The following is a 20147-nucleotide window of genomic DNA, read 5'->3' on the forward strand; positions in this document are numbered from 1 at the left end:
GAGCACATTTCTGTGTGGTCAAATTCCCTGGAGTCACTGGTAGTACTTTCTGAGTAGAAAGGCAAACTATCTTATCATTTGCTTCAAAGACTGCTATGTGGTTTTCTCTAAGAACTTTTAAGTTAAAAAATATATACATTATATTTCTATCCTGGTTATGTTGCTGTGTATTTTTTAATTCCAGAGAGAATTTATCCAGTTCTGTAAAACTTTGTACAGTATGTTCCATGAAGATCCAGAAGAAAACGAGTTGTATCAAGCCATTGCCACAGTAACCACTCTGCTGCTGCAGATTGGGGAAGTGGGGCAGAGAAGTAGCAGCTCTGGAAGCTGCTCCCAGGAAGGTGGGGAGGAGCTGCGGGCTTCAGCTCTTTCTCCAGACCAGGACTCGGTTTTTGCAGACAACAACGCTGGGAAGATTCCCCAGGACTCCCGGACATTTACTGAAGAGGTAGAAGGGGACTGGACTGTCTCCCTTGAACATATTTTAGCTTCACTTCTGACTGAACAGTCATTAGTAAACTTTTTTGAAAAGCCACTGGACATTAAATCGAAACTTGAAAACGCCAAGATCAATCAGTACAGTCTCAAAACTTTTGAAATGAGCCGCCAATCACAGCCTGAACTCAAGCTGAATAACGTGTAGCAAGATAGCAGTTTACTGAGAGGAGTCAGCCATACCAAAGCCTTGGACCTGGTTTGTAGGGGTCAGCCCCTCAATCTTCATTTCAGCCTAATTCATTTTGAGTATATTTTGCAAGCTGGGTATCTGGATGAGCAACCGGACAGCCACAACTGTGGCCAGGGGAACTGATGCAACCCTCAAGCATTTCTATTTATTCTTTAAGAGAATTATGAGTTGGATCCCATCAGTGCTATAGGGAATCCATACATTAGTTCCCTTGATGCTGTGACTTGCTGTTTCACTTTCATCAGATTGGCTGAAATGGGCACTTCTGCTGTGATGCTAGTATGATTTCGTTCTCAGATGCAACAGAAGAGTTGAATGTATCATACTAAACCAGAGACAAAAGCCCAAGCTCTCATTCTTCACTTGGATAATGGGAGAGGTTACAAATCAAGTTCACTTTCAAGATCCAAGAGCCACTATCTGTGCAATTGTATTTGGCTTTCTTTTGCACTAATTTTGTTTCAATGCTGGTAATTGAAACCATTTTAATATATTTGGTTGTACTCTGTCCTTCCAAAAATGTTGTGTACAAACCATGCTTTCAATGTTGGCCTCTAAGTTTTTTAATAAGAAACTTTTGTATGGACTTGGTCCTTGTTTATAACTTATTTGTGTCTAGAGGTATCTCCACCATTATCCCCACCCAGTCTGTGTTCTCAGTAAATAGCGATAGTGTAGGTGTTCAACTCCCCACAGTGGTTACGTATAGTACCATCACCCCTGGGGCTCAAAAATGAAGCACCTATTTACAACAGCATTCGATAATACCAGGGGTGTAAACACTGATGAAATATAATTCCTCCAACACAATGCTTTCAGGCTGAATTTAGTGGATTTTATTATTGTAACCATAAACTTTACCTCTGAGCTTTGGTTCCACATAAATGGGGATTAAAAATACTTCAGGGGGCCATTACAAACAAGTGAGCTGTACATATAACATGATCCGTATATAAAAGCCTTAATCTGGCTTAATCCATCAAAAATCAATTACTATTCTATACCTTTTGAAGGTATACTCAATACAAACAGCTTAATTATATTAAAAAATAGTTTAAGAAGCTATCAAATATATTGTCTTTACATATTTTAACATCTTTAAATGATGGAAATATCTTAAGTGGCCAATGGCGATTGAGTTCTACATGGCAGTCTCTAGAAAAATCTTTCCTAGAATTACGTATACCCCCAATGTCCCAGATAACCTAAAAAGGTTTTCCCAGGCCACGATGCACTTCAGAATCACTTTTAAAACCTGCTTAGGCTCTGCTCTACCCAGATACTCAGACCCCAGGTGTTGGGGAGAAGGGGCACAGGCATACCCTATAGGAAAAGCTCTCCAAGCAATCCTATGTAATTGGCAACTGCATAAAGATATTTCAGTTGACTCTTGAACAGCATAGGTCCGTTTATATGTGGATTTCTTCTTTTAATGTTTATTTTTGAGAGTTTGAGGGGGGAGGGGCAGAGAGAAACACAGCACAGAACCCGACGCAGGACCTGAACCCACCAAACCGCGAGATCATGACCTGAGCTGAAGTCAGACACTTAACCTACTAAGCCACCCAGCACCCCTACATGTGGACTTTTTTTTTTTGACAGAGCACTGTAAATTTATTTTCTCTTGATTTAGTTCAACATTTTTCCTTCTAGCTTACTTCATTGGTAAGTCTATTAAGTTTTGGGTACTTGACTGTGGGAACTGAAACCCCTAACTCCACACTGTTCAAGAGTCAACTGTACATGGCAACTAGAAAGGGAAAACCAAACAGAAAGGCAGTTTTATACCTTTATTTGAAATCAGCAATTAGTTCTCATCCACATTAACAGTCTGTAGATCTGCAAAAGAAGTGAGAGTCAGTCAATTTCCATCCTCACACCTCACACTTTAACATTCCAAAACCTTCTCTTGAAGGGTGGAGGCCAGTATTACATGACCTTTTTACAACCCAGCTATGGACCTGTTTTGTATCTTCCTGCAATTTCCCACACCATGACACAAAGGTTTACAGTGACTATTATGCTTGTTACCCATTTCCCTATAAGAAGGATGCAAGGCACATAGGTGCATAATTAAGTATCTGTTGGGACAGATGAATTCAGGTTCTAAAAGGGCTAAGGCTGCTTTTCTAATTCCAGCAGCTTTATGGGATTTCAACTTACTTTTAAAAGTGGTGACAGGTACATAGGTAACCAACGTATAGAGCTTGTTTGGTGAATCCTCATCCTCGTTACGTTTTCTGGACAGCCGCACACGGATACGGTATGGAACATTCCTAATAAAGATATAAACATGCTAAGTCAATGCCTCCTATCAAGAAAATAACTGCCACTGGTACTAACACCTCCTATCCCCTCATCTGCGTTCTATCCTTTATCTGAATCTGATCAGGCACTACAAGTAGACAGCAGTTCCTTGGAAAAGAAATACCCACAAGTTGGACATTAAATGCTATGGTCTCAGGATATACATCTGTCTCAGCAGGCAGCAACCACTGACACTCAACCTACGCTGAAACATGGATCCAAACATGCTAGGTCTTTTCCCTCTTACCAACACCCAAATCTTAATTATTATAGGATTCATCTATGTTCAGTGTAAATTTGGAGAAACACCAAACACTGATGGACACATTCAACACAGAAGACTAGTGACTGTTCAGTTTCCCTACCTTATGCACACAACCCTCTCCTCTCACCCAACCTTAGCAGCATTACAGCAGACTATCTCCTTTTACTGGTCTGAGGACATGAAGCATTCTGAAGCAATCCAAACCTCAGGACTCTTCTTGGCTTTTGTGCTCCCCTCCCCCCATCATCTCAATGAACCTCTTTGGACACTCCCTTTATTAGACATATCTTCTCTACCAGAATGCTCAATGACAGCAACTGCAGGGCTGAATCTCAGGTCCCTCTGTCATTCCCCTAACACCAGATGCAGACAGCTCCCTCCCCCTGCTCTAGTCTTAATAATCACCTAGATCCACACCAGCACCATTCCCTTTAGCTGGTCTACTCCAGCACCTTATATCATCCTCCACAGCAAAAACCACTGTCCTGCTTATAAGGAGGGCTTGGCACTATTGACAATTGGGCTGGATAATTGTGGGGGTGCTGCCTTGTGCACTGTGGGATATTTAGCAGAGCCTTTGACCTGTGGCAACCTCTAGTAGTGACACCAGAACTGCCTACTGCTGAAAACCACTGTACCATAGGTTTCCCATTATGTCTAGTAGAACCAAACTCTTTGCCATGAACAACAAAATGTCACATAGTCTGTTCCCTTCCTAACTTTCCATCTTCACTCACTGTTCAAGTCACTTCACCATCTGTACTCCCATCTTCACCAACCTGTCCCAGCTCACACCAAGCAAGTGTGCTCTTTGTGCAATGCTCTTACTTGACCCCAACACTGCTGGCTCTTTCATCATCTAGGTCTCAGTTCAAATACCACATCAAAGGACTTCCTTGCAGATGCCACCCTACCCTTTGAGTCATCATCACATTTTAAGGAAATACTTCCACTGAACTTACATAGACTGTGCAGAGTTGGTTAAGCTAGTGTAATTGTAAAAGTTCATCTTATAACATAGATAACTGTAGCACCTTATTCCTTTGGCCCAGACAGCTTTGTTGAGCCTGGTGTCGATGCGCACATCTGGGGTTCCCATCTCCTTCATAGCAAATTTCCGGATCTCTTTGAGTGCCCGAGGGGCACGCTTCTTGAAACCCCTGAGATTCAAAGAAAATAAATAAGTAGAAAATTAAATGAAATATGTAACATATGATGTCCCATTTTCACGAAACAAATCTAAACCAAAGCCTTAAGGCAATAATAATCCTTTCCCCCCAGTGTGCAATGCCCAAAAACTAGTGTTATACATGGGAAACAGAAAATGCACAATCTACTTTCAATGATGTGGGATAAGAGCTCTGCATATGATCCTAAGAAATGCTAACACACACACAATTCTTTCCTGATAAAACACCCTATGCTCTAATACCATCTGCCCGGCAAAATCAAAGAACAGGATATACTTGGAACATAAAATACATGGATTATAAAACTAAAAGTGTTCTCAGATCAAAGTATATATTATTTGTCATATCTTAAGACATGGCATGTTTTTGGAAACTAAACATTTCCTCTCAAGAGATATGAAAACCACAGTCAATTCTTGGAGCTCTTAGCATGTGTCAGGCATGGTCATTAACTCATGTCTGTTTCAACGGAGTTAGATATTATTAACCTGTTGTTTATATGAGGACACACAAATTCATCTGAATTTCATGCTTTTAAATAAAAAAGTGTTGAAAAAGCAAGACTTTACTACACACTGAAATGGCCAAGCATTTGGACAAGTGAAGGCCATTTCAAATGGGAGCAGAGACCCAAGTCTAAAAAGGTGCCCCACCACCTACGATTGAAGCTCAGAGAAGAGGCCATGTCAACCATTCACCTCTATAACCCAATGCAGGCCCTGGCGCATTAATAGGCGCTTCACTTGTTAGATGGAAGTGAATTTTATGAAATTCAATATAACATACAGAGCATGGTAGATTGACCTAATTCTGCTCTAAAACCTTCAGTGATTTTCCATACTTACAAAAGATGACCCCTGTGCCTCTTACCATCTCCCCTGCTCCCTTTGCTCCACCCTCACTTAGCTTCCTTGCTATTTCTAGAATCCATCAAGCAAGTTCAGTTCATTCATGTAAACACCTGACCATCTAGAAATAAAAGGTGCCTGAAATAACAGCAGTAGGTACAACTGCTATATGTAGGTGAAATATGGAGTAAAAGAGATGGTATCAAGTACCACAGAGAAAAAATAAACCAGGGAAAAAAGAGGGAACATTAGGGAAAGGGAATGCAGGTTTAAATAAGATGGCCAAGAAGATACTAGAGTCTAGATCTACAGATCATGAGAACAGCAATTTAGGTATCTGTGAGAAAAGCATTCAGGCAGAAGGAAAAAAAAAAAGCAACACACACACAAACCCAGCTACTGGTATGATTAAGAAAGTAAGTGGCCAGCTCATGTGGAATCTGAGCAAGGCTAACTGTAACCATTTAAGTGAGAGAAATGGTGGTGGGACCAGGGCAACTGGTCCAAATGTGGCAGGCAGGACCAACAGGACATGCTCACCTGACAATGACTGAGGGGGAAAAGCCTCAAGAGGAATGGGAAAGTTAGGCGTGAAGATGAACGTTAGGAGCTTGGTTTGGGACATGTGAATAAATACCCAAGCCAATAGTAATTGGATATATGTGGCCCTGAGACCAGTTACTATGACCTAGCATAGATAGAAGACAGACAGAGTCCTGGGGCTCTTCAACATTAAGAGGATGATGAAAGGAGGATTAAGAGGATGTGAGGAGGTACCACAAGGTTAGCAGCTGGAGGAGAAATAAGAAAAGAACAAGACTGTGGAATCTTTGGATGTAAAAAAATAATAAAGCGTTCCCACAGAAGAATGAACAATGAACTGTCAATTGTTACTTATCAAGCTGGCACTGAGAAACGAATAAGAATTCAGGTCTTCACTTCAGGGTTTTAGAACAAAGCATAAATTGCCTGAAGAACTTGTTTCACACCTACACTTTTCAAATGTTCCATCATCTGTGTGGCCTTTAAAACAGCACGCACTTTCACAGATGACTGACTTTTCACCGGGTGCTTTTTACCATTTTGAATCTTAATTTCTTACTAAAGTAAACTAGAAGGACAGGGTCTTTGCTTTCCCAATGAATCTGCAGAGCCCAGGATTGTGCCTAATATAGTCAAGTGCTTGATATTCTCCCAAACAAATGTTATGAATGTCCCAAATAAAGGGGTGAGGGGAAGGAAATGTGGTTATTCCCAAGAAGCATCAATACAAAAAGGCACTGGATTTCAGGGCACTTGGGTGGCTCAGTTGGTTAAGTGTCTGACTGGCTCAGGTCATCTCAAGGTTTGAGTTTGAGCCCCACGTCAGGCTCTGTGCTGACAGATCAAGAGCCTGGAGCCTGCTTCGGATTCTGTGTCTCCCTCTCTCTCTGCCCCTCCCCCACTCACACTCTGCTTTCTCAAAAATGAATGTTGGAAAAAAAAAAAAATTAAAAAGCAACAAAAAACCCCAGTGCCGTCAACAAATCTCAGAGATTGCCCCAATGGCACCGTGGAATACAGGAGAAATGTAGGTGTGGCAATAATCCCACTTATGCACAATCTTTCTGTGATGGCTCCTGTTATTAATTATGGAATGGTGACTATCCCAGGCATCCAGAGTTACAGTAGATGAAAAAACCAAGTAGTACTATATTCCACTTGTTAAACCAAACATACTTCTCCATCAGGCATTTTTAATATTAATGTGACCACATCACATTACAGTGAAAGAGCCTACTTCAGGCAAAGAATAAAGGAATACTCCAAGACAGGTCTGATGGCCTCAACTAAAGTATAATCATCTCCCTCAATTAAGAGCCTTGGAAGGTGTGGTTCAGAATTCCAGCCTAATAAGGAAAAAGAACAAAAATCTTTCAGACTCTTCAAGTTCCTTCTCTGGCCTCTACTGACTTGTGTGCCCCCAGTATAGCATTACAGCCGGTATCAGGATCTCCACCATCAGACGATTCGGAGGCGGATCTGCTTTGAATGGAACACCAGCACTGAGAGTTACTTTGGTTCTGATCTGGATGCTCCTCATGAACTGAGAGGGCATCTTCCTGCAACAAAAGTGCTGGTATCCTACGAGGACAGATTTGCAGTTTTGATCGTTTACTTCTGCACTGCCTGCATTTTCTGAGAAAGACCTTACAGGAGAAAAAAAAAGATTTCTAAGCGTTTCAAAGGAAGACTGAACAAGTACCCCACCCCAACTATTATCTCATCACCTTGCAAGTCCACTGCTATTTCAAGATCTATCCAAAGAACAGTGATATGGTATTCCTTACATGAATGTGTTTACTATTAGTTTGTGTGTTTAAAGTATCTAAGATTAAAGGTGACTTTAAAAAGGGAGAGAGAAACATGAACTTTGATGTCTGGTCACTGTATTAGGGGAATCTGGCCTCTGTGCTGATCTTCTAAGAACCACACTAAGTCAATTTCTCAAAGAAACCTGTTAAAATGACTTAGTATGACTCTGGCATTAGGTAGTCCTCTGAATTAAGATTCTGGTGCTGATGTTCCTATGTGCAGGCAGAGGAGGACTGGAAGAATGGTCAAGGAGAATTTTGTAGGTATACCCCAGAGTACCGTGCTTCTCAGTGAATAAAGATGTATATACATACCTACAAAATTAGGACATGGGAAGCAGGGCTATCAATTTGACTAGGACTCACTACTTTTCTCTGGACCAACTACTATTGAATTCTCTAGCCGAAGAGGCTTTGGGGACAGAATGTCTGTTTGGGACCTCACTTCTATTTACGGATACTTTGAAGTCGATATTACAACACACACGTTCCAGTCTTGTTTCTGCACACACTTACGCCTTCCCAAAAGCTCTTCACCAACAATGCAAATCTCCTTACAGCCACCTTTTCTCATGCCCTGGTCCACAACTTTCAGCCAAAATGGCTCCAGGTTTCTGGTTTCTAGGTTGTCAGTCATACTCCACCATTTTAGAGAATGGTTAAGGGGACCAGAATTTGTACGGGTCTTTGCCTTAAACCAGTTAACAAGGTGTTGATTTTTCCAAAAGGCAAAGACTCTAAAAACCATACAGACAAAAAAAATCCCAAGAACTAGAGCATTCAAAATCATTCTCAATATTCTTGTATGTCACAAGTCCACAACAGCCATGTGTCCTTTGCCCCAAGAATTTAGCTACCACTTTGCTCTATTGCTCTGAGGAGCTTAATACTGAAACTTTAGAATGACCTCAAAAGATCAGGACATTCAGGAGGCAAAGTAAGGGACTCCAATGTAGAAGTTTATAGGCGGTCCAATTAAAATTTGGTCTTGATTTTGGAACTCTATTTTTAATCTGACCAGGTGTTTAGCTAGACTGCTATAGCTAACATGCCAATCAAAATTAGTGTTTAGGCATTAACAGGCTCCACACACATTAGAATGTTGTTTTATTTTTACTGAGAAATACTGCCAACAGACTCTACAGAATGGAAAGTAGATAATACTTAAAAGCCAAGAAACTTTCCAGCTTGTATCAACGTTATTTCTAAAATACTTTTTTTTTAATGTTCATTTGTTTTTGAGAAAGTGTGAGTGGGGGAGGGGGAGGGAGGGAGGGAGGGAGGGAGAGGCACAGAGACTCGGAAGCAGGCTCCAGGCTCTGAACTGTCAGCAGAGTCCCATCTGGGGCTCGAACTCAAACCATTATAGATTGAGCCACCCAGGTATCCCATATCAACGTTATTTCTAATTTTTGTGTGTGTGTGTTTTTGAGAGACAGAGCATAAGCAAAGGAGGGGCAAAGAGAGAGGGAGACAGAATCTGAAGCAGTCTCCAGACTCTGAGCTGTCAGCAGAGTCCCATCTGGGGCTCGAACTCAAACCATGAGATTGAGCCACCCAGGTGTCCCATATCAACGTTACTTCTAATTTGTGTGTGTGTGTGTGTGTGTGTGTTTTTGAGAGACAGAGCATAAGCAAAGGAGGGGCAAAGAGAGAGGGAGACAGAATCCAAAGCAGGCTCCAGGCTCTGAGCTGTCAGCAAGGAGCCTGATGCAGGGCTCAAGCTCCCTGAAAGCTCATGAACCGCAAGATCATGACCAGAGCTGAAGTCAGATGCTTGACCGACCAAGCCACCCAGGCACGCCTCAGTGTTATCTATATTTAAAGATCAGTGTGAAAATCTCTTCAATGCCTGAACCTAGGATCAATCACCTTCTCATTTCTGCATTTGCTTTTGGTGTCTTTTGCCTGTAGAAACATTTTGTGAACTTTAGAATTCAGGAAAAATTATTTACTGTAAGTCCAAGTTGAGCCTTCAGGATCATATCTGGTTAAACCTTGGCAGAACTACCTGAAAAGTTTTTGCAAACTGGGGCTACGGATACTAAACCAAAATAATTTTTTTTTTTCAATTTAAGGTTACTTTGTCTCTCCTTACAAGGATATGATTAAGTCAAATAGAAAATATGCATACATACTAGTGGGGGGGGGGGAATGCGCTTGTTTGTGGATGTTTTAAAATTAACAAATACCGTATCTTCAAAAAATACTCCAAATAACAGTATTCAATAAGGGGTTGGGTCTCCATTCTTAGCAGTAAACTTAAGAACTTAAAACCATACAGACAAAAAGTCCCAAGAACTACAACATTCAAAATCATTCTCAATATTCTTGTACATCACAAATCCACAACAGCCATGTGTCCTTTGCACACATATTGCCCTAATACTCTATTGACACATTCTTTTCTTGTCTAACAGTCTCATTTCTGGTATTACAACTCAACCAGGATGTTAATACATATTTGTGTCAGGAACTAAAAGAATCCCCTCTAAATGTCCACATCCTGGATTGAATACTCCTTTTCCAGTTAATTGCTTAGCTTTACGGGGGTCTAGAGACATTTAAAAGTTTGCCTTCCTATATGCATCTTTTACCCTTTAGCCTGCCCAGGTTTATTCAGTTACAAAGCACCCAGTGAAATCATTTTATCATCACCAAGTTCCCCCAACTGGTTCTCCCAGAAACTACAATTCAGTCTTGTGTTTCCAATCACGAACCTCCGAGGATTACGCTTCAAACCCTATAAACCTTAAACAGGGGACATGGAACAGAGATCCGAATTTTTAGCTTTTAACTAGACAGACCTCAGAGTGACAGCCAGACGCGTGAGTTCAGAAGCCCCCAACCAGCAAGGCATCGGGCCTACTGCAGACATACTCACACTCCATGGATGCGCTTGTGAATGTTGATGGTGTATTCTCTGGTCACTACCTCGTTGATGGCAGAACGGCCCTTCTTCTTCTCGCCACCCTTCTTTGCGGGAGCCATCTAAACCCAAGCGACAAGGAAGTTCAGACCAGAATGGGACCAGCACAAACCCAAGTCCTCCCTCCCTCCCTCCCTCCCGAGCCCGGCCTCACGCTGCCACCCTCAGGGCGCTGCGGTGCAAAAGGTCGTGGCAAGCCCGAAACCCCAGGTATTGGCAAAGCCAAGTCGGCTTCCCCGCGGTCAAAGCGCCGTGCCCCTCAGATGCTCCCGGAGCCCCAGAAACCCCTGCAGGCTCGGCTCCCGTAAGCCTGGCCACTCTCCTTCCCAGGCTACGGAAACCCACTAAACAGCGCGGGTTCGCGTCCCCGAGAAAAGCGGAGTCCTGGACCGGCTTAGAAGAAATCTCGCGGTCCCGGTCAGCACAATCCCCAGCGAGGATGGAAGCAGATTATCGAAGCCGAGACCCAGCACCCACACTCACCCTGCCAGGCCCGGGCTGGAAAGGAAGACCGCGAGGTATTGTGGGAGAGGGAAAGCAGCGTCACACGTACAACTTCCGGGTCGCCTGGAGGTGGGTGGAAGAGGGAGGCGAGGCTGCGACGTAAGCGGCGCGCGTCCGGGGAAAAGCAAGCACACTTTGGGGGCGGAGCCGGGGAGGGCCGAGACTGCGCGTTCCTGCCGCGCGCTCTCGGCGTCTGCCTTCTAGTAGCCTAGTTGTCTCCACCGCGCTGTGGAGGTGCGGCAGGGTCTCTCGCCTCTGCCCCTAAATCTTCAGAGGAAATAAAGCCCAGGCCCACAGCTGGATGGGACCTGGGGCGGGGAAAAAAAAGACTCTCATTTGTTTTTCCCATTCTCTCGTTGATTCGGCCGACGTTTGATGAACCTGAGTGTGGCGCCGCGCCTGGCTGGCGGTACCGTTGAAATCGGAGACAGCTGCCGCCCTGGCGGCGCCCTCGTCGAGCAAGGACACTCCTGAATGGGAGTGCTTACTTACTGTCCTGGACTGTGGAGCCACCCGAGGGTCGTGTCCGGCCCGATGCATGGGTGGGCCGGGGGTTCAGAAAGCAGGGAGGCTAGTGCTGCGCTGAAAGGATGGGCAGGAGGTAGACTGGCAGAGAAGTGGAGCGTGGCAGGTGAACCGTCTGAAGCAGTAGGGCTTCCTAGACTCTAGGCGGAGAGATGAGGTAGTGTGGGGCCTTACTCAAGAGTTTTACAAGTAATGCATCATTGAAGTTATCAGGAGGGCAGTGCCATGGTCAGATTTGTTTTAGAATTAATTCAGTTACATTGTGAAGAATAGATTGGGAGCAGGTGGGCAAGATCGTAGCAAGGAAACTAGTAGGAACAAGTTATTTACATAAGAGACAAGTAAGGAGTTCTGAACTAAGGCAGTTGCAGTGGGATTGGAAAGAAGCAGACCGATTTTATAGATACAAGTAGGTAAAACCAAGAGGATTTGGAGAGAGAAAACCGGTGTAGACTCACTACATTTAAGAGATGGGGGCTGAAGAAATTAGGAACAAGTCATTGGAGCAGTAGGAAAAGATTTAGTTGAACATGTTCTAAGTCAAAAGGAAGCCAAAGTGGTCAACACGTTCTAAATGCTAGAGTTTAAGGAAGGCAAAAACATGTACCCACTAGATTCTCCAATCAGGAGAGTATCAGTGATTTTAGCAAGTTTCACTACTGGAGCAACGGGGAGTGGGAAAGAGCCAGATGAGGACAGAGTAAGGACTGAGTATGGGGCTGGGTTGCTTTCTACCTGTGTTGTCCCTTGGGGCACAAAGGCTAGGAGAGAAGACATACTGAGGAAGGGGATCAAAAGGCAGGGGAACTGGGGAAGCAGTAAGCAGTCCAGCTGAACAAGTGGATTAGATATGATGTGAGAGACGATAGGGAGCTCTGAGGAGATGCCCAGAGGGATGATTCTAGAGCTTCCCAGAGGCTTAGGAACTGGGTATCACCAATCTGGGGATTCTAAGACAGTTTGATCCATGGATCTGTGCTTTCCTTATTGTAAATGAACTCCCTTTCTTCACAGGAGCACACCATTTAATGGCTTCTTAAGACAGGGAGGATGGGAGCTAAAGTTGTTGAGCCCTCACATACCTGAAGGTTTTTAGTCAACCCTCAAATTTATTGTTTTGACTTGTATGGAATTTCAGGTTGAAAATAACTTCTCCCCACTGTTTTGAAGGTATTTTCCATTGTCTTCTTTCAGAGTGGTTGTTGAGAAGTCATGTGGCCTCCTTGGTGATCTGTTTTATTTTCTCTGAAACATTGTAGGATCTTCTCGTATCTCTAAAGTTGTGAAATTTCAAGCAAATAGACCCCACCGGTGAAAATCTATGAAATGGCCCTCTCAGACGTCAACTGTGCTGCTTTAAGTCAAGGTTGAACAGACAATAAAAACCATTTGGTCTGAAGGACTGATAGTCATTAGCCTGGCTGGGGGGTGGGGTGGGGGTGGGGGGTGCTCTCCTGTTTCAGTTTAGCCCTGCAGGCTCTTCCAGCTTCTTCTCTCTCAAGCCTCAGGGGTCAGGCCAGTCACTGCTGGCCTCCCAGAGACCAAAACCTTTAAGATGAACTTTGTTAGCTGGGTTTCTCTCCCATGTCTTTTTACTTTTAGTGATTACCAGGGAATCCTTAAAATGAGACAGGATCTGAATGCTTCCCTGTAGGGGCAGCAAGGAAGAAGATGCCAGTCTCGAAGGGGCAACAAACCCTAAAATGCTGAAGGGTCTTTTTGGGTAGATTGTGCTTAGGAAGGTCCAATGGGATTTCCTAAGAAAAGCCACTGAAAGATTGTGAAGATGAAAGGGGTGTGGTGGTGCAGAAGGAAGGCACTAAAGGAAGATCTGTCCAGTAGTAGCATTCCAAAGCTTGCGTATTCCAGAGTTCACATTTCAACCGCTTCTTACAAGCCAAGGCTTTACAGTTTTCCGAAGAGAAAGGTCATGATTTTTTCTGGAAACAAGGCAGGGTTACAAAACCACCTTTTAAAGAGTGGAATTAAATGAATCAAAATCTTAGGGATTGAACTTCCACTGATGTTATGTGTGTTTATTTATTTATTTATTTATTTATTTATTTTTTGCTTTTTTTGATGTTATGTGGGTTTAAAGAAATGTTGCACAATAAGAGTTTTCTGAGTTTATCCAGATTCTGAACATGTATGAAATTTAAGCAATGCTAAATTAAATTAGTAACATGGTTTGTACTCTGCCATCTTTCAATGGCTTCCAGCTTGAAAATCCTAGTACAATAAGTATGCTGCTTCCATTAAAAATCTTGATTTATTTAGGATTCTGACGGCCAATTAAAATACACATACAGAAAAATCAGATGTATAAACCTTCGAATTTACAGAACAGTTCAACTGCCAAATACTTCATCTAGTTTCACACAGACTTTTTTGTGGTGTCTAAATGTGGTGTCTTTCCTGATTGGATTATGCAGGGCTGGCAGTGTGGGCGGTGAAAGAATTTACCCAAGGCAGAAAGGTGATAGAAGTTTACTGAATATAACACAAGGGAGCTGCAAGCAGGACAGCAAAAGAGAGGCTGTCTGCAACAAGACGGTGGGGGCTGTTTTAAAAGAGGAAAGGTGAGGAGGTATGGTGAGGTATGGAATGACCCCTTATTTGGTAACTGAGCCTGGTTGTATGTAGCCCTTTGGTTAATTGCAGCCTATGGATATTTTGAGGTGGGTCACTTGATGGGCTTGTCTGTATTCAGCCATGGGGCCACTGTCTGCCTTTTCTATATATTCCATTGCTCGAGACTGTTTGCCTTAAAAGCAGCCTCTACATTTTTCTTTTATTTATTATTAAGTAGGCTCCACGCCTAACATGGAGCTCGAACTCATGACCCTGAGATCAAGAGCCACATGCTCCACTGACTGAGCCAGCCAGGCAATCCCTAGACTTCTCATTTTAGAAAGAGGGTTCACTTCTGATTCCTTTAAAGAGTAGTAAATGATCCTAAAGCATGCAGAACATTGAGACTTACCTTTTTTTGGGAATACAGCAATTGTGTGAACAATAGAACTCCTTTTTTGGTGACTTTATTTGCATAGCCTCTTGTGCCAACCAAAAGTGATCCTTGCCATGGAACAGAGGAGCTACCCCTACTTCACAGGGAGGCAGGTAGAAGCACAGAACTATAGCAATGGAACAAGGAAAGAAAGTTCTCTTGGGCCAATGTTTACGGAAAGGGCTGTGCTGAGCAGTGCCATCTCCGTGATTCTCAATCATGGTGTGCCAGGGCACCCTTATGTCAGCGTGATGAGGCCTCATGGGGGGGGATATCTGTAGTTGGCAGAAGTCTCCTAGATGCTGCTGTTATATCTCCCCCCACCAACAAAACGTGTGTATACACCTCTCACACACAGACACACAAATCCCATGCACATCACTGATAGATCTAAGTGTTGGCAGTTGGAGCCCATGAAGTCCAGCCCAGGTGAGTTTAATTATGAGTTGTGACTGCTTTGATGCAGATTGTCTCCGTCAGATCCACAGATTCCCTATGTCTAGAAGGCTGAGATGTTTCCAGGGGCTTTTGCTGTTTCTGTTTGTTGTGCTGTCATCTTTATACCGTTGTTGTTTTTTTTTTTTTTTTCTGGCACAACCTTTAATTATGAACGTCAGGAGCCTGATGGGCTGGTGCATATGTTGCAGCTCAGAAAACCTGATTTATTCATTGCTTGCTTTCACCTTTTCGATATCTTCGATTATCCTTAGCAATGTCTTGAAATTAAAAAAAAAATGTTAATGAAGAAAAGATGTATGCATGCATGTATACCAAGGGACAGAAACTGCCTCCAGAGGAAATTGTACAAATTCGTTAATTTATTACAAAATTTCCACTCACAGAAAAACACAGGAAAACTTTTATACTTTTATATTTGGGAAAGGAACTGGCGTCTCAGATACAAAATAATTTACACATAATCCATACAATTTTATTTTATATAGAAATAGGTCATTATTACAACAGCTGTACAGTTCACTACACTTCGTCTTTTAATTACATAAAACCTTTTTCTTTAGAAACATCTCAACATAACAAAACATACAAAAAAAGCAAAGTGCATTTTGAAAAGGAGAATCCAATCCTCGGTCTTATCATGAAAGATCTGTAGAAAGATGCAGCATTCTGAATCAAGGGGCCGGTGCATGGTGGGGTCTCCTCGGGGACCTGGGGCTCCACAGGCCTGTCTGGCTTGTGGAACCTCTTCCTCCAAAGTCTCATAGTTCCCGACAGAATTCCGGAACATCAGCTGCATGATTGTGCTTTGCTTTGAGTCGGCCTTTGTAGTTGCAATCAACCAAGTAAACAGGAACAGTCCAGTGTTATATTTAGGGGAAACAATAATCACCAGAACAGGCATGGGGTGAAGAACCTCCTTCCATTAGGTTTTAGGCCAGAGGGTGTGGGTCTGCAGCCTGGTGAAGAATGACCAGCTCTGCCATCTGATTGGTGGGCTGGTTTTGTTACTGCGGTCTCCAAATGAAGTCAGGAGACCTTATTATTTTTAAAACCTGAAAGTGCCTAAGTTATCTCCTCTGTGCAGCTGTGCAAATTAAAACAAAAACAACCATTTAAAAATAATGAAAAATAATCTCTTTATTCTCTCTCTTCAACAGATCTCTGACCCAGTGCTTCTCGAATGCAAAGAAAAGAGGGTCAAGAGAGTGAAGGCCAGCTAGCAAGCGTGGACAGACCACAGCCGGCTAGAGGGACCAGTGCGCTCTCTCAGGAGGACGCAGCGAGCCGTGCCACCTGCTAAGTCAACTGAGTAACGACACTTACGCGGGGGCACTCGGTTCCCATCCGAGTATGGCTGTAGAGTGTGCCCGAGAAACACACAGGCAAGGGAAACACGGCCAGTACTCTGATCATGTGTCACATGCCAGCTGCTGTGCTCCGGAGAAGGTTACCATCCAGGAGTTCTGAAATGTATGCAGTGTGCATAAAAGCCAAGGGTTTAAAACTCCTCTCCCCCACTCCTGTGGCCACTCCCATTGTCCGTCCATTGGTTAAAGCTGATTGTGACCCGACTGAGGTGCCAGGGCACTACCGGGGCGGCTGCTGGAGGCCCGAGGACTCAGACAGGCTGCTGACCCTTCGGGGTGGGCGTGGGGGCTGGGGTGGGGGTGGGTAGCCCAGGGTCCCTGGCGGTTGCGAGTAGGTGGAGAGAAGTAGGGAGTCCTGCTGCTCACTGTGCAAAGAGGTCGGTGCCTGTACCTGCGAAGAAGAGACAAAGGGCTCCAGAGGTGCCTCTGTGCTTTGGCAACTCCTCCGCTGAGATGCTGGGGCAGCAATGCCAGTGTGGTCAGACTACAGGCCTCACCTCCATGGCTGGGAGGGGGGCGGGCGGGATCTTGTGGTGGCAGGACCTTGGGGGTAGGGTGGGTGGGGAAGAAAGGAGCCTGAGGCTCCCCCAGGTGGGTGTGAATTCGGAAGCCGAGCACTAGGGGTTCCTTTGGGCCAGTGGGCCAGGGACTAGGCTTTGGGGAATGGTTTCCTGAACATGTGGCCTATATGTTTTGGGATGTTGGAACCTGAGACCACATGCAGATAACTGACCGAGCAGAATCCAAACACACGTGCAGTTGGCATACTTTTCACCATGGTCCCTGATTCGGTAACTACTTCCAAATACTGCCATTCGCCAGCATCTACTGGGGAACATCCTCATTTGAAGCTCAGAAACTTCAATTGGTCAAACCCTAACTTTGGAACCGTCAGCCCCGTCTCCCACTATTCTCGTCTATGAAATCTCCCCCATCCAAACAACCCGGGACACCACAGGCACACCTGCCCCTCCACTTTTGCTCAGGCTGTCTCTCTTGTTGGAACACTGTCCCTTCCTGTCTTTTCACTCCATCCACACCTTGGCTCTGCAGCAGGTGCCACCCCCCCCCCCCCCCGCCCAGCCTCGAGTCCTTCCTCCACGAAGGCCTCTAGGCACAGTGCTCTTACCTGGCACTAACCCAGAATCTGACAGCTCTCTGTGACATCCCCTCTCCCCACAATGCACCCTGAGGCCCCTGAGGGCAGCAAACAGGCCCAAGTGCATCTTGAAGTTACAGGTGTCTGTGAACATGTGTGTTGCCAAGGCTGAAGAAAGACACAGGAGGCCTCTAACTCTTCCCAGACCATCCCTGTCTTTTCACTTCACCTGAACCCATCCAAAAATTGCTTCTGTGTCCTGCAAAATGACAAGACATGCCACACTGAAGTCTAGAGTTGGCTCCCACTATGCTTGAGGTCAGAGAACTTTGAAAGGTATATCACAAATGGTTTAGCATCTTTGGAATTAAATTGTATTCAAGACCTTCAAGGGTGACTCCTTTCATCTTTATCCCTCTATCCTTAAAATGTCTCAGTCACCACACTCTCCTGTGGCTTTGAAGGTGCCCAAGCACGGTAGGCAGAGTGACAGAAAAGCTATGCCCTGCCCTGTGGTGGGGGCTGGAGGCCAGGAAGGATGTACACAGGACAGGGTCAGGGCTGGGGCAGGAAGGTGCTCTGGGCATATGTCAGAGGGAAGGCCAGAGCCCAAGCAGACACTTCTGTCCCATCTGAACTCCAATTACTGGCTCTCGGGCTCCAGTGGATTTGGCACTTGCTTGAAGTAAGTGGTGACCACATGTAAATGTGCCCCACATTTCCCTGGGAAGCCCCAAATTCATGCCACATTATTGTATTTATCAGGCAAGTTTGATGCATCTTTAAACATGGTTTAATTTTATATTTGTATCAGACTTTGTGTATAAACACACTAACAAGTCTGACAAACACAATAGTCAGCGTCTGATTTTTGCTCTAAAAGTAGAGCAAAAAAAGAAATATGGACACTATAATAAAAATACGGACCTATGAGGCATAATGGCTGAGTCTAAGTTCTCATACTAAAGATGCACGGATTTTATAAACTTTAAGTATTATAAACTTCATAGACTGCAAAGATTCAAATGCAAATCTATGCAGGGCTTATTTCAGAACTGAGGACTACAACCACCCTGAAAGCAAGGGAGGGAAAGCCTGCCAGGCCTCTGCCTTGGAGCCGGGCCCTGTGCCCTCACGCATGAGTGCGGCGGTGCCCACCTGCAGGAAGTGCTGTGCCTGCTGTGGGGCCTGTGCGGGCTGCAGGGGTGACTGCCTGGAGGCGGCGGCGGGGAAGCTGGGCTGAGGCACCGCCTGTCCCATCAGCAGGACGGGGGGCGAGGTGCTGCTGCTGGTGGTGTGCATGTCTGCATTTTGAAACACGGCCTGGCTCTGCGGATACCTGTTGGGTCACACGTGGGAAGGAGAAAACAGACTTTTGAGAAAGAGGTGTTCATGTGACACCAACAGCACAGGCAACGACAAAAGGACACTCAGACTGGACTTCATCAGAACTGAAAACTTTGATGCCTCAAAGGACGTTATCCATGGATTGAGAAGGCCACCAATGAAAAATATTTGCAAATCATATATCTAATGAAGGACTGATGCCCAGGTTATTAAAAAAAAATCCTACAACTCAACAACAACAAAACAGCCTGACTAAAAATATAGGCAAAGGGCTTGAACAACATAGCTCTTAAAAAGGATACCAAAAGGATAGCCAATCAGCACAAGAAGAAATGCTTAACATCCTTAGTCATTAGGGAAATACAAATCAAAATCGAAATGAGAGACCACTTCACAGCCATCATAATGGCTATTATGGAAAAAAAAAAAACCCACCAGAATAATAAGTGATGACGAGGACATGGAGAAATTGCAACCTTTGTGCACTGATAGAAATGTAAAATGGTGCAGCCACTCTGGAGAACAAGACGGCAGTTCCTCAAAAAAGCTTAGAATTACCACACAATCCAGCAATGTCACTTCGGGAAATATACCCAAGAGAAGACGAAAGGCGGGACTCAGGCAGATATTTGTACACTCATGTTTGTAGCAACAATATTCACAATAGCCAAAGAGTAGAAGCAAGCCTAGTAGCCATCGATGGGTGAATGGATAAGCAAAATGCGGTATATAAATATAAGGGAATATTACTCAGCTTCAAAAAGGAAGTAAATTCTCACACATCCAGAGCACATGAAGTAATACTAAAGGAAGTAAGCCAGTTGCGAAAGGACAAATACTGTGTGACTCCACTTAGATGAGATTCCTAGAGAACTCAGATTCATAAGAGACAGAAAGTAGACCAGTGGGGATGGAGGGTACAGGGAGTGGGGAGCTAATGTGTAATGGGGTTCAGAGTTTTAGTTTGGGAAGATGAAGAAGTTCTGGAGATGGATGGTGGTGATGGTGAATGCCACTGAACTGTCCACTTAAAGATAGTAAAAATGGTGAATTTTATGTTGTATATATATTCTACCACAATTTAAAAAATTAGAAAAGGAAAAGATGTTGATGATAATGGTCCATGAACAAGAGTCAGAAGAAGGCCATTTAGGGAAAGCTCTGGAGGAGCACAGACCAGGAACAGGTGTTTAAAGACACCACAGAGAAGTTCATTTTGTATTATATATTCTGGAAATGTGATTTCTTTCTATGA

At 44.1% G+C, this 20147-nt stretch overlaps 3 protein-coding genes across 11 annotated transcripts in view; 1 reads left to right on the plus strand and 2 right to left on the minus strand.

Annotated features, from left to right (window-relative positions):
- The window catches only part of TBC1D8 (TBC1 domain family member 8), a 111567-nt gene extending 110285 nt beyond the window's left edge, over positions 1-1282 (plus strand). For 7 of the 8 annotated variants that reach the window (XM_030310381.1, XM_030310382.1, XM_030310383.1 and 4 more), the window contains one exon: positions 185-1282. In XM_030310381.1, coding sequence (XP_030166241.1) covers positions 185-646 — 462 coding nt within the window. In that variant the 3' untranslated portion in view covers positions 647-1282. The remainder of the gene's footprint in view (positions 1-184) is intronic. The other variant, XM_032592615.1, reaches the window with a different exon arrangement.
- A 1184-nt stretch (positions 1283-2466) lies between these two features.
- Positions 2467-11135, minus strand: RPL31 (ribosomal protein L31). Its single transcript, XM_030310389.1, has 5 exons — positions 11068-11135; positions 10540-10646; positions 4298-4423; positions 2855-2967; positions 2467-2530 (listed from the first exon to the last, which is right to left on the minus strand). The coding sequence occupies exons 2-5, from the start codon at positions 10644-10646 to the stop codon at positions 2499-2501; spliced, it is 378 nt and encodes a 125-aa protein (XP_030166249.1). The 5' UTR covers positions 11068-11135; the 3' UTR covers positions 2467-2498.
- A 4281-nt stretch (positions 11136-15416) lies between these two features.
- NPAS2 (neuronal PAS domain protein 2) overlaps positions 15417-20147 on the minus strand; it is an 84385-nt gene continuing 79654 nt past the window's right edge. The window contains exons 19-20 of one of the 2 annotated variants that reach the window (XM_032592616.1): positions 18704-18884; positions 15417-16837 (exon numbers count right to left, since the gene is read on the minus strand). In XM_032592616.1, coding sequence (XP_032448507.1) covers positions 16667-16837; positions 18704-18884 — 352 coding nt within the window. In that variant the 3' untranslated portion in view covers positions 15417-16666. The remainder of the gene's footprint in view (positions 16838-18703; positions 18885-20147) is intronic. The other variant, XM_032592617.1, reaches the window with a different exon arrangement.

This window comes from Lynx canadensis, chromosome A3 (genome assembly GCF_007474595.2).
Source record: "Lynx canadensis isolate LIC74 chromosome A3, mLynCan4.pri.v2, whole genome shotgun sequence".
In the NCBI taxonomy this organism is placed as follows: Eukaryota; Metazoa; Chordata; class Mammalia; order Carnivora; family Felidae; genus Lynx; species Lynx canadensis.